Raw genomic sequence first — 14,161 nt, 5'->3', positions numbered from 1 at the left:
GCTCACACAAAGGAGCACGGCGGTACCAGCGCTGCTCCACACGGCGACAAGGCCGCACCGCCGCCATTACAGCAGCGCGGCGCAGCTCCGCCATGAGCCGCCCCGCCCCGCCGCCACTGCCGCGCTCGGCGCCGGGCCGGAAGTCGGGCCCGCGCAGAGGAGGAACTGCGGCAAATCTCAGCCAATCAGCGGCGAGGTCGCGGCTCGGCCCCTGCGGCCCGGAGCCGGGAAACCCCGTGGGTAACGGACTCCCCACTTTGCCGGGCGGGGGGCGGAGCTTCACAGCGATGGGGAGGAACGGGACGGAGGGACGGGGCTGGAACGGGGAGATAAGGGGGGAAAGGGGCGGCGTGAGGCGGCTGGAGAGCGACAGGTGGGGCAACCAAAGGGAGAAGTGCTGAGAGGAGGAAGGACAGAGAGCAAAGGCGACAGAGCCCGGCTGGTGTGACTGCAACAAAATGGAGGACAGCGGGAGCAGGGCAGGGCCGCGCTGCGGGGCAGGAGTCGCCTCATGGCTGCGGGTCAGACAGGCCGCAGCCCGCGGCTCCTGTCACACGCAGCTCCCGATGAGCAGCCCCCGCCCGGCCGGGTCTTCCTTGACCACCTCCAGAGACGAGGCACCCACGCTTCTCTGGGCAGCTGTGCCGGGGCCTCGCCACCCACCGAGCAAAGATCTTACTATGATCTAACCTACATTTCATCTTTCAGCTTAAACCCATCCCTTCTTGTCCTACCACTATCAGGTCACATAAGAAGCTGCTTTACTCCTCCTCACGTGCAAACAGTACTGGAAGGCTGCAGTCAGGACTATGGAGTCTTGTCCAAGCTGAACAAACCCAACACCCTCAACCTTCCCTCGCAGGAGTGGTGCTCCAGGCCTCTATAGAAAACACAAAGGCCTTGTCAGCTCCAGCACTGGTATCTATATTAAACTCATCTGGAAACCCTGAGTGAACTACCGAAACACCAGTTTGGGTTGTACATTGTGTCCTTCATCAACTACATTACCAAGAACTACGGTACCACTGGATACAAAGTCTAACCCCAGAAGATACAGTTCTCCAGGTTCTTAGGTAGCAAAAAGACACCCGAAAGATTTACCTCTTAACTCCGTTCCTGAAGGAACAGCCTCCTCTTTGCAGACGTACATTCTAGAAGAAGTAATCCAATACAACAGTCTCAATTTATTTGAAATAATTCAGTTTCAAAACTTTTTAATTTAAAATTTACAGCACACGTGGGGAGTAAACATGTTTTATTACAACTAAAAATTATCAGAAGAGTGCTGCAGGGTTGATTAATTTAACACTGTCATGGCTTTATTCAAAACACAGTTGCACAAAATCAGTTACTCCAAAGTTTAAGGAAAGAGTCTGATAAGGAACCAAAACGCACTATATACATACTGCCATACAAAGAGCATTGAAATAGGACAAAACCTCTACAAAATATAAAACCCACCCTTACATATTCGCATGAAAAGACCACCCACCAAGCAAAAAAGTTTCAAAAGGTATCTGGAGGCTCTGTATTATTTTTTAAAAAATGCTATGCTGTTTAATTGCATGCCAAGCTGACAAATCTGAAATGATATTTAGATGGTAACGCTGAGGAAAAGACAAAATTACTTAAGAAATAAGTTTTGTGTGAGGCTCAGATTTTCTAGACATAGCAGCTGATGCACTATACTGCAAGTTGATTTAGGAAGTGTTAAGTCTGCATATCTTAGGGAAAGTCTGCTTACCCCTTCTAAGCTCATTTTGCTTTGTCGCAGTAGCTCATTCAATGTTAAAATTGGACTTGTTTATTGAAACATGACTGGTACCAAAATAACTTTAATTCAAAATAGTAAATGTCCCCATTTAAAACTAATTTTATATGCATCAGGAAGAGATAGTTAAGGAAAACCCTGAAAATGAAGTACTTTAAAAGTGCACGCTTATAATTTTCAGTCATTCACTGAGATTTAAAAAAAGCAAAAAGGTGGAAAAACACTTTTCTATCTCAAAGCTGATCACAAAGCAACTGACTCAAACACAGAGCCTCCATGATAAGATAGGATGTGCACTTACCTAAGATTTCTATTCATTCAGTATTCATACACAAACACAGGAACTCAGATTGTGGTTGCAAATGTAGTTTTACCACTACTTTTCTAGTGTCTTTACAGATATTCATTAAAAATTGCAGAACTCTTAGTTTATTTCCAAGTATGTTGCCTGACCGATTTCATTCAGACACCTTTGATGGCTGGCTATGCTTCACAGCTACATGAGAAACAGTAATTTAAGGCTCTATTTGAGGGGAAAAAAACACACAAGAAATTGGGCTTTGCAGAACAACTTCAACCCTGCAGTATCTAAACTTAAGAGCTGGAGTCACATTTAAAGTCTGCTAGTGTGTGAAATACCTTATTAAATATTCACAAGTAACCAGTCTACAGGTGATCAACTTTTACTTAGGTCCAGGAAATCTCCCTCATCCCCACCCTTGGCGTCTCCCCCAGCTTAATGTCAGCTATTGTCAGCCAAGACAGATATAAAAATAAGTCTCTTGAATAAAGCTGTGTGTGATATTTGGTTCAGTACCTACGTGAAACAATGTAAATTAGTTTTATATCAAGACTACTTTAAATCCAAATAATGACTGGAAAAGGAATGCTGTATGTTTGAACTTGTTTTGCCGTGGCTCAAATGGAACACGTGAATCCACTGGGGCAGATTTATTACCGCCTCTTGGTCACAACCTGGCTGCTAGAAAAGAGCTTGTCTGCATGTCTCCTGTACCTGCCACCAACCGTAAGCAATGGAACAAGTTTCTGCTGCCATTCAATATAAAAAACCCTGAATGATTAGCTAGTATTATACATGGACTTGAATATTTTGCCCACAACCAGACTTAAAAAATTTAAGAGGCAACCCGTTTGGTCTATTCCCCTTCAATGATTTTATAAAAGTATGTGGGGGGTAGTCTGAAAAGTGTGCTTGAAGGAGTTACCCGTTAACTTCTGCATTAGAAATGCATATATTTTATAGCCAAGCACAATGATTCAGAATTCCTGAAATGACAATGCAGGAGCTAAGAGAGTGAAAGTTCAAACACTCTTTGTAAAATGGTTTAAAACCAGAGATTAGTCGCTTCTGTTAATACCTGCAATGACTAAATATTTCGGAGAGAAGTTTGAGGATTACAGCCCTCTCAGTTTGCCAAGATATTTTTGGGAACGTATCTCGAGCAAACACTGAACTTCTAAACAAGCAGGAAAATCTTCTGAAACCCACTTAGGCTTTGCAATGTTAACGTGCAAATCAGGGCAGAAGACTTAAAAAAGTTACAGGAGTCAGCTTGTAAAAAGCTGAAACACAGCGCAATCTAGTTGTTGAATTCACACAGAACCCCTGGTAAAGTCAAGATTGTTGTCAACTCCTCATTTGACAGACTCGATTTGCCACAAAGCATTTCTGAGTTCGACTTTTTAAGTATAAAAACGTGAAAATCCTGAAGGAAATTCATGGTATTAAATCCATGTAAGATAGGTGTTATAACTCTGGAGAAATGACGACCAACACAGCAAGCTTGTATAAAATTAAAGAGCTCCTAATAAAACTCTAGGGGGAAAACTTGACAATGGCTTCTGTGAATATATTGTTGAAAATTGTTTTTCTACATATAGGTTCACTAACAGGCTATTATATCTTATTTGGAATGATAAAAAGGGCAAGAATAGTAAAACCACACTTCTATAAAAAGTTAACATTTTCTGTAGGGACATCTATGGTACATGGAGACATACAGATCTGCATAATCACTATTGCGTATTCTGTAACTTAAGAATCTGGTCCTACATTATCTATAACAAATTAATCATCCTCTTCCTCGCCTTCATCTTCAGGATCTCGTTTCCTCTTCTCCCCTCGAATACCCTCTGCTAAGGAAAAGATCTCATTACATTCTGTTCAAACATCACAGACAATGTTAAAGCAATCAGCAAAAGGTAGTGGAAATAGATTACTATGTGTAGCTAAAGTGTTCACTGCTACAAAGCGGGGTGCTCAGGAGATAATATTCAACTAAACATAAACTAAGCATTACAGAACATTAAATAAGACGCATCAATAAGAAGTGTATATATAAATGACTGTTAGCACGTATTTAAGAACTAAAATGGAAATAGTATCTTTTTCATCTCTCTGACTTTTTGAAGGTGCACGCATCCAGCCCAAACTCCAGCAGTTTCTGCACATACCAAATCAAATCTGCTCTGATCTCTCCCCAATTGAAAAACTGCTTCTTGAATAAAAATCTCTCAGCTTATTCTTAGAAATATCTCTAACTGTCAGTGGACTATGCGCTCTTGTGGTGGAATCATGAAATGCAATCCTGTCAAACCTAACATGTAATTTCCAGCAGTCATTTCCTGGCTAATTAGCCATCCTAACCACCTGCTTTGTTGTCTTAATAGATTTGAATGCTGCAATTGCAAAAAGGAAAGAATTGAGCATTGCTACTTCAGAATTCCAGTTTTTCAAGTGCAAGATACATCTCCAAGAACTGCTCCGTTAAGCCAAGGATATAAATCAGATGGGGAGTAGTCTGATTAGAAATTTTAGAAATTTAAATAAGCAAAGGAAAAACTAGCTGATTTTAAAATGAAGCTTGATATATTAATTTTCTGAAGCAATTCAGTAACCACTGACCGGTAATAACCTGGTAGTCCTGCACAGTGCCAATATCACCATGTGGAACACAGAGGTGTGTACAACTAAGCAACCCATCTCTCGGCCCACTAAGCAAAGTGCTCGTTAAGCGCACAAGAACCAAGAATGAGCCTTCTGCCAGTACTGCATCTTCTTTTCCAATGCCCCAGAACAGACGAGGAGCTTCAAACTAAAGGCTGGTCCTAACCCTGAAAGGTTTGCAAGCCTCAAACAAGGTGCAAAAAAGAATGAGTAACACATCTGCCCTGCTTATTTTCTGGCACTGAAAGATGAAATGGTTTGCACCTCAGGAGTTTCCTCTTAAGTGAGAAGTTTCACTGAGGAGGTCATTTTCATCTTGATAGAGGACTACAGCTACTGTCACTTCTAAGGCTTTTCCAGTGAAGGCATGTTAACGGATGTACCAAGTACAAGGTATGCAGAGGAGTCCATCCATCTCCTCTCCCTCTTGGAAAATGAGTATTTCTGCCTGCGTAGAAAGTGCAAGCTCTTTCGTTTGAGAAACATACTAGGTTACAGAATAACTGTTTTAGTCAACATTAATACTTAAGCTGAGAACTTACCTTCTTCCTCCTCATCACCTCCTTCTTCAACATAGTCATCATCATCATCTTCATCCTTTAAAAAAATTGTGAAATAATTTTAAAGAATTGCAGTGCACGTAAACTTTGCTTAAATGCTGATCCTAAGGAGGAATTAAAGAAATTTCAGTCCCTTCAGAGTAGCAACATAAGTATGGAGTTACACTTGCAAGAGTGCGCAAGACAACAAATCACATGGATAGAACAAAATGAATGCAAAAGAAGAGTTCAGATGAAGATTTTCCACATGTCTGCGGGCAATGAAGCTGGTATGATGTAAACTCTTTTCAACAGTAACAGCAACAGGAGCGACATCCACCATATTTGATGTGAAACATGAGAGCTGCCTGCCCATAGACTTGCTTACAAAATTTCACACATTTTCCAACTGAAACTCTCAAAGTTGTCAAGAAAGAGGACCAAATCACAACTCCTGAGCTTTACTTCGAGCCACAAGAACTGCAAGAATCCACCCATAACCCTGAAGATTGTGTGCGCACCACCAGAGAACACACAGATAAAGTGCATCAGGATTTACTAGCTTCACCTGAACGTCACTTTACCTGAATCTCTTCTTTCATCAGGTATGAAAGACCAACTTCCTCCTCCTCTTCACCTTCCCCTAGATCTGAGCCTCCATCATCTTCATCATCTTCCTCTTCATATTCTCCTGGAGGACCGGCTTCATCCTCATCTTCATCATTGTCATCTTCATCTCCTTCAGAAATGAAAAATGCACACAATATGCCAGAAGTTAAATTTAATTAGCTTCTCTTCATTCAAGCTAACACGTGCCAGGTTAAGCTCATTCTAATGTTTTTATTGTTGTTTTTTTTAAAGTAGGTAACATGGGAAACACAATAAAATGTTTGTCCCCTTGCTTTGCATCAGTTCTGCTAAAGTACGTTACTGCTGGCAATAGGACACTTTAAGAATATTTCCAGTCTTTGCTACAATATCCTTACTGCTGTTTCCTTACACTTAAGAGGCTTCCGCGAGAACTGAAAACCTTTGACATTGCTTTTCATTCTGTGCCAAAGTGCCAATACCAAACAAATTCTAAAACTATATGCCTCAAAAATAAGAGCAGAGTATGATACCAGTGCACTCAGAAACTCACTATAATCCACGCTACATTTATGTCTTTATTACAGTGCACGACTTGTCTCCACAGCTTATTTCAGGAACTTACCCTCATCATCATCGTCTTCTGAGTCTGGTGCCTCGTTATCTTCCTGGTCAAATCCATCCAGGTATGTGATTTGCTGAAGCAGGTCAAAAATGCTGTCTCTGTAGTCCTCGAGGTTTGTAATCTCACAGTTGAACAGGTCAAGACTCTTTAAATTTTTAAGATTTTGCTGAAAATAAACAAAAAGGTTTTTTTCTCACCTATTCTTGATACAACCAAACAGTACCTCAAGTTATAGTGCTGCCATAGCCCAAATATAGTCAGGTACAGAATTTATTTTATCCCCATTACTTCATTCCGACTCACTATTTTACTTCCCACTCTATAAAAACATCAAAATGTTGTTTGAACTTCTAATGAAAATGCTCTTGCAGATCAACTGCACAGCACATCTGCAGCATGCCCAACACGGCCACGCAGACAGTCCACCATGCACACACTCTGTAACACTTACATGAGGTCTCTTTTTTGTTTGCAGAGCCTGGTTTGGACTCATAGCCATGCTCAAAGCTCAACTCCAGCAGGTTTTCAGCAGTTTGATTTAACTGCAAGCATCTGGAGAGGCACTTGGTAGGACTGAGAACTACAATATCCACTTTACGTTCCAAACAGTAACAGTCAGACAACTGATGATGATTTCTCTCACCCTTTCAGACTTCATACACATGCAGCCACCCAAACAGCCTGGCAAGCATCTAAGATCTGAAAAGCATCTAGTCTGTAGAGCACTCCAAGCACTGCTAGGTCAAACCACAGTGAATGCAGACAGACGACCTTCACAAAAAGCTTAAAAAAAAAAAAAAAAAAAAAAGGAGTCTATATCATATAATAAATAATCTGTATGCTGCCACAATGCGTATGCAGATCAAGCAACAGCAGATGTAGGCAGCTTCCTCCTCCACTTGAGTCACCCATTGCTCAGGTATGCGTTTAACTAACTGCCTCAAACACATCCTAATTACTTCGCAGGTTCAGTAAAAACTTATATTTTGTCTAATGAGCAACTACCATATCTTAGCAAACAAACACAAGAGGATTAGCAATACATAACTTGGCAACTTTTCTATCAAAGACAAAACAGAAGCTCAACAGCTCTTATTCAGTTCACCCTATTACTAACACAGAAGGAATTTTACAGCGCTGTGTTTACAAGAAATGTCTCTAAAAAACACCACATCAAGTTAATCAAGTCAGGACCAACTGGGTCACCAACAAACCTAAAACACCATCACTGCACCCGAGCTGGCAAAGGAAAAACAGCATGCAGCACGTGCAATAGGTAAGAAATTTCATTTTGGATTCCTTTCAGTTGTGCTGAAAAGAAACAAAAGTAGCTAAAATATATATAACGTATCTTTATACTTGATTTCTTAAGACTGTGATAGTTTAAACCCAACATTGTTTCATCTTCCATACTTGAAAAGATTTCTCAGGTGAAATCCTTGCACCTACTATTACACTGCAAAAACTCAGTAAAAGCCAGTATTTATTACATTTAAATTTTCAATTAGCTCGTTCCATACTTACAAGAGCTTCCACAGTGCCAAGATCTTTGATTTTGTTGCCACTTAGATTTAGATATGTGAGATTGGGACATCTTTCTGCAAGGACCTCCAGGCCTCCGGAAATGATGTTGTCGCTCAACTCTAACTATTACACAGCAAAAGTAAAGAAATTAAACGGTTGGTTTCTTACCATCAGATTCAGCAAACACACAGTTTTTAACCTAGAAGCTTAATCACAAAGTTGAACGCTTCCCACAGCGGTAACTGGGTTAGTATTCAGCTTACAAAACGTTCCCTGGAACTGATAATTTTAGAAGTACTCCTGAAAACATCAAGGGCTTTGATATCTAACTTTGCTGAACAGATAATATTGGAACTCACAGCACGTCTTTGATCAGCAAGCGACATGCGATGGTCCAGCACTGGCTGGGCAACCAAGTGCCTGCTATTGACCATCAGCAGTCAAACACACGGCCAACATTCAGTGAGCAGACAAAGTATTTACTGTTCTGGGTAGGAGTCATCGACTGAGACCAATTTGGCCAAAACTAGCTGGAGATGCCCACAAAACCTTCAGATGTTAATGCAGACTACACTTGGCCCCACTGCACTGCCTGCAGTCTCACAGTGATACGCAAAACGTCAAAGACTCAAGCCCCCAGATTTCCTTTCCATCACAGTGGAGCTGGACTAGACGACCCCTTAGGATCCCTTCCAACTTAAACCGTTCTATGATTCTATGAAACCTCGCTGTCTAGGCAGGTGAGGCACGTACCTTTCGGAGCTTACTCAACGTGGGCAGCTTGGCCAGCGATGTCAGCTGCACGTTGGCCATGCTAAGAAACTCTAGTTCCTTAAAGGAATCGTTCAGACCTTCAATCTCCCCATTGCTGGATTTGCAGTTATCGAGCACCAACTCCGTCACCTTCAAACAGGATATCAAGGCAGCAGAATGAGCACCACTAAACCACACATTTAACCGAAACTACAACTTGGTGACTGTTAAGTGTCTGTTTTTGAGGGTCTGGGGTTGTTCTGTTGGTCTTTTTCATAAATCAGAACAGAGTCGTGGTCTGAAGTCGTTGACATACCAGCCTACTTGAGTAGCATGCAACAATTTCTCTTCCACTGAGCACATTTTGGGCAGCCGATTCCATAGAATCCAAGCAGCAGCTCTGCTGATGGACACTTGTAGGTCTTCCCACAGTGCCAGCACAGCACTGCTGGAAACGAAAGGAACCTCTCCATGGGGAAGCTGGAGGTAAATCTGCTCTGTTAAAAGTGGGCATCCAACCAGGCAGGTCCTTCACATCAGTCAGGGCTAAAACTCATTGGTGGTTTTCTGTACGAGTGAACCACTAACTCATTTATCAAATCCAATCATTTCATTGTGCATATTTGAGTCTACAAAGTCACTCCAATTCTTTCCAAATCCTAAACCTCCCAGCCCCTGATTATTTTAGCAGTGAGTTCTGCAGGTTAATTTAGACCAATTAAACAACTTCCACTGCCACTAAAACAACGAGATAATCAATGCAGGGGAAGCAACAAGGAGCAGCTAATTAGTTTAAAAATCACTTCATCCTTTGTGGAACATATTCCTCATTAGAGAGGACATTAATAAGGCCACTGCTCCATTCTCCTCTATGCTTCCGACTAACGCGATTACAAGGCTGACGCCTCGTGCAGCAGCAGCGCTCGACTCACACAGCTTATCAACTTCGAGCAAAGTCTCAACATGGGTTTGTTTTCCATCCACAATAAGTAGAGCTGGGGGGTCACCACGCCTCCAGTGGACATCTGCACCCAAAACAACGCAGCCCTTCTGCGATCCCTGCGGCTGAGCTGGGGCAGCACAATGGGGATGAACAAACTGCTCAGCGCACCTTTTCCACTATCCCCGTGCATCACACTGCTCTCTTCGTGCGCTGTAATACCAAACCTGGACTTTACTCCTGGGGTGGGTTGATGGCGTTCTGGCTGACCTCACTGCAGAGCATCCACAGGAGCGAGGGCAGTTGGAACAACGGGTAGAATTCACAGAACCGTAGGGGCTGGAAGGGACCACCAGACATCATCGAATCCAGCCCCCCTGCAAAGCGGCCCCCTTACAGCAGGCTGTACCTACACAGGTAGGTGTCCAGATGGATCTGCACTATCTCCAGAGAAGGAGAACCCACAACCTCCCTGGGCAATCCGTGCTGAGCACCCAGCCACGAGCTGCAGTGTAGTTTTAGCACTGCTACCCAAAGCAGCGAGGGTGCCCCATCCCCGGAGGTTCCACGGAGGCTTTGGGGGTGGGGTGGGGGGGGCACTGGGCAGCCTGAGCTGCTGGGAGGGGACCAGCCCACGGCACGGACTGGGAGCCTGCGAGGTCCCTTCCAGCCCGACCACGCTGCGATTCCACGGCTCGGTGCTATTTAGGTTCCCTTCAACCTAAGCCACTCTACGCGATTCCACGATTCTCCCACCTCAGGAACTCGGGGCTTCTTTTTAATATTATTATCAATGACGTTATTTAATGGAAGTTTCCTCGGGGAGGGGGTTGGCAGCGCAGCGCCGCTCGGGACGTTCAGAACTCGCGGCGGCGCAGCCCCCGGGAACCTCGTTCCGCGGAAAAGGGCAAAATTAAAGGAGAACCGGAGAACGTGACGCCGAGCGGACGGACTCGGGCTGCGGCTGAAGGTTCGCTCGCAGCGCCGCGACCTCGCGCACAAGTTGCGGACAGAGCGGGGAACGCGGGGATTCCGAGGGGCGAAACGAAGCCCCGGAGCCGCGGAGCAGCCCCCGCCTCGCCGCCAACTTCGAGGCCCCGCGGATCGCACGGAGCGCGGCCCGAAGGCGCTGCCCGCCGCCCGCCGAGCTGCCGCGCCACCGCTGACCCAGATTCGTCGGAGCCGCCGCGGCCGCGCTGCGCGGAGCCGGGACGGAGCCGGGACGGAGCCGGGACGGAGCCGGAACAGCCCCGGCGGGAGCACGGCGGGAGCCCGGCGCCGCTCACCTCCTCGGGGGCCTGGTTCCGCAACTCCAGGTTGATGCGCTTCTTCATCTCCATCGCCCCCCCCCTCCCGCGGCTCCGCACTGGCGAGGGAGGGTGGCCGAGGTGCGGCCGTGGGGACGGAGCCGCTGCCGGACGGAAGAGCGCGGTGGGCACGGGGTCAGGGCGGGCAGCCGGCCCGCTCCGCGCGCAGCTCCGGCGCCGTCAATGGCCGCCCGCACACTGCGCCTCCATGACATGGCGCATGGCGCCCCCTCCAAAGACACGCCCCCGCCCTGGGGCGGGGCTTCTCCGCGCCGCCGCGCTTCTCATTGGCTGCGAGGCGACGCGGCCGAGACGGTATGATTGGTTGGTAGCGCTGTCCGTCATGGCGGCGCGGGTCTTTAAAAAGCAGGGGAAGGGGGCGGGGCTGAAGGTGGCGCGCGCGCGCGGCGGGTGGGAACCGCGCTGGCGGGAACGGAGCGCGCCGGGGGGGGGGGGGGGGCGTGAAGGGACGTGGGGGGACATGGGGGGTTATGGGGGCACGGGGGGGGTTATGGGGGGACGTGGCCGTGTTCGTGTTTTGCAGACTTGAAAGGAAAAATGGTGCCCAGTGTTTTGCACGTGTGTGCAGGAGGAATGGCGTGCGTGTGTGCACGTACATGTGCACGCGCAGGTGCAGTGGGGGTGCTGTAGGTGCAGTGTGACCGGGCTCCATTGCTCCCAGCGCTCAGGAGCCATTTGTGGCACAGGGTTGTTGAGCAGCGCGGAGCTGCGGGTTGCTCCTGCTTCCCTCCGTGTGCGCGGAGCTGTGAAGGTTTCCCAAAGCAGGAAATCCCCTTAAAGCCGCTTACCGGACGGAGCTGCGCTCAGCGGGGCGGGCAGCGCCGGGTCAGGACGCCCCGGCCCGGCTGTAACACAGGACAAGCTGCAGGAGCCGCCTCTAAAGCTCCGGTTCCAGCGGCGAGTCCCGCAGGACTCACGGCCCGCCCGGCACCGCGGGCTCCTCCCTGCTCCGCTACAGGAGCGTCACGGCACCGACACAGCGAGAACCACCCGCTGTGCTCCGAGGCGCCTCAACGCGCTCCCGGAACCTGCCCGTGCCCTCGGCCTTGTCCCACCCGCAGCCCTTGTCCCAGCAGCTCCCACCAATTCCAACCTCAGCACTAAAATGGCGGACCGGAAATGGACACAGCCGGGGCCGGAAGAGCCGTCGGGGTGAGGATAACGCCCCCAGCACAAACATGGGCTCCCGGAAGTTAGAAACGTCACATCCGGCTTGCTGGACTGAAGTGCGGCTGCGCAGGACTACAGCTCCCAGCATGCCTCGGGACAGGACCCCATGGCATCGCGCGGTGCACGCTGGGAGCCATAGAAGCTCCTGGAGCTGTTCCGCGCTCCCTGCAGCGCCCGAGGGAGCAGCGCAGCGTGTTAGAAACGGGGTTAGAAACTGCACGGCTTTGTAATGGAACCTTGGTGCCATGAAGGTATTTCCATAGGCCTCTAAAAAACCTATTGTGTGCTCTAGGGAACTCTGCTGTACCCGCAGGGCTACTCGGTGTGCTCTAATGGAAGCTATGGGCCACCTGGTGTAGTCTAGGCTGAACTGCTGCACTCCCAGATCTCATCTGTGTGCTCTGGTGCCTTACAGGCTTTGCAATGTGCCCTCGTGGCCAGTCCTCACTCTGCCGAGTGTCAGCATCACACCTGTCTGTGCTCTGTAGAGTCAGGTGTTAGATACAAGGTCAGAAGTTTCTCGACCCAACTGGGCAGAGCAGTGGCACAAGGACCAGCACCGTTGGACTCTGCTCCCAGTGCCCATGTCCCACCTTCAGGGTTACGAGGAAACAAGCAGCCGTGTGAGTTTGCTGCCCGGTGCTCGTGCCCGTCACGTGTCCATTGCGCAGCAGCCCCCAACACGTGTCTGCTCCTCAGCCTCCACGACTGCAGTGAAGGGGCAACCACGGGAGGGATGAGCCCAGGCAGCCGCGGGAGCAGACACGAAGGTGATGTTGTTTTCTTTTCCTGTACTTCCCTTCCCGTCTCACTGGGCATTTTTCCTGACAGTACAACGGATGCCCGCGATCCCGCGCCCCGACCACAACGAAGCCGGTTCCGTGGTCTCTGCTGCCACCGCGTGGCCAAACAGCGAAACTGCCCGGAGCATCGAGAGCGGCGCATGCGTATTGCAGTGAGCACGTTACGCATGCGTAGTGCTGTTTGGGGAAATGCGCAAGCGTAGTACAGCCCCCAGCATCACTCCCTGATGTCCCCATATTGATCCCCCTCCATCACCAAAGTGTCACCTCCACACCCAGATGGGAAGAGCAGAAGAGAACAAAAGACCCAACGGGGCCGATATTTGACGCCCTTCTGACGTCCGGAATCAGAGTCTATAACCAGAATGAGGTTTTAAAGCAGGTTTGTGTTTATTCAGCACAGGGCACATGGGGATCACTCCTCCTGTCATGTGTCCTGAAAGGCAGCAGCGTTACAAAGTTCGCTTCCTTCCTGCCCCCCATAAACTGCCCCATAACCCAGCAACCCAACCACTAAACACCCCCCCCCCAAAAAAAAACCCGGATTTGGCCCCAAAATGGCGCCGCGTACCCTTATGGCCTCACTGTGGGGCTCTATGGGGCTCACTGGGTCTCTATGGGGCGCCGGGTCCCTCTGGCTCCTCCCCCATCTCCTCGTGACTCCCGTTGTAAATAAGCGGCCGGTTCCGGTTCCAACCGGGACCCCCCGAACCCCCCGCAGCCCCATTGCGGAAACACCGGAAACGGACAGCCGGAAACCGAGCTGCACCCCCCCACAACCGGAACCGGAAATAAGGCAGACTAACTGCTATCCCACAATCCCCTCCGCCGGGAGAGACGCTATTGCTCGCGAACAAAATGGCGCCCACAGATTGAGGCGTTATATCCCGCAATGCACCTTGCCGCAAGTGATGCTATTGCGCATGATCAAAATGGCGACCACTATTGCCACGCTAAATCCCACAACACACCATACCGGAAGCGACGTTACTGCGCATGTTCAAAATGGCGACCTGCAGTTGCCGCGTTATATCCCACAATGCAACATACCGGAAGCGACGGTACTGCGCATGATCAAAATGGCGACCTCCAGATGCCGCGATATGCCTCGTTATATCCCACAATGCAACATACCGGAAGCGACGCTACTGC

At 48.2% G+C, this 14,161-nt stretch overlaps 2 protein-coding genes across 5 annotated transcripts; one reads left to right on the top strand and one right to left on the bottom strand.

The window, feature by feature from the left end:
- Positions 1–1,164: 1,164 nt before the first annotated feature.
- Positions 1,165–11,230, bottom strand: ANP32E (acidic nuclear phosphoprotein 32 family member E). 4 transcript variants are annotated; one of them, XM_015884282.3, is made up of 7 exons: positions 10,995–11,230; positions 8,769–8,918; positions 8,016–8,138; positions 6,492–6,657; positions 5,863–6,017; positions 5,282–5,336; positions 1,165–3,928 (listed from the first exon to the last, which is right to left on the bottom strand). In XM_015884282.3, the coding sequence occupies exons 1-7, from the start codon at positions 11,046–11,048 to the stop codon at positions 3,861–3,863; spliced, it is 771 nt and encodes a 256-aa protein (XP_015739768.2). In that variant the 5' UTR covers positions 11,049–11,230; the 3' UTR covers positions 1,165–3,860. The 4 variants fall into 4 exon arrangements, with proteins under 4 accessions (XP_015739768.2, XP_085390714.1, XP_085390715.1 ...); XM_085534588.1 differs by having other exon boundaries at positions 1,165–3,925; XM_085534589.1 differs by lacking the exons at positions 8,016–8,138; positions 8,769–8,918; positions 10,995–11,230 and adding an exon at positions 6,943–7,089.
- Positions 11,231–12,357: 1,127 nt separating this feature from the next.
- On the top strand, positions 12,358–13,217 carry LOC146751467 (uncharacterized). Its single transcript, XM_085534599.1, has 3 exons — positions 12,358–12,457; positions 12,622–12,829; positions 13,038–13,217. The coding sequence occupies exons 1-3, from the start codon at positions 12,452–12,454 to the stop codon at positions 13,163–13,165; spliced, it is 342 nt and encodes a 113-aa protein (XP_085390725.1). The 5' UTR covers positions 12,358–12,451; the 3' UTR covers positions 13,166–13,217.
- The last annotated feature ends 944 nt before the right edge of the window (positions 13,218–14,161 follow it).

This window comes from Coturnix japonica, unplaced genomic scaffold, assembly GCF_054131305.1.
Source record: "Coturnix japonica strain WE unplaced genomic scaffold, WE-NBRP24 Scf088, whole genome shotgun sequence".
In the NCBI taxonomy this organism is placed as follows: domain Eukaryota; kingdom Metazoa; phylum Chordata; class Aves; order Galliformes; family Phasianidae; genus Coturnix; species Coturnix japonica.
Note: the sequence above shows the minus strand (reverse complement) of the source record. Positions and strands in the feature narration are given on the sequence as shown.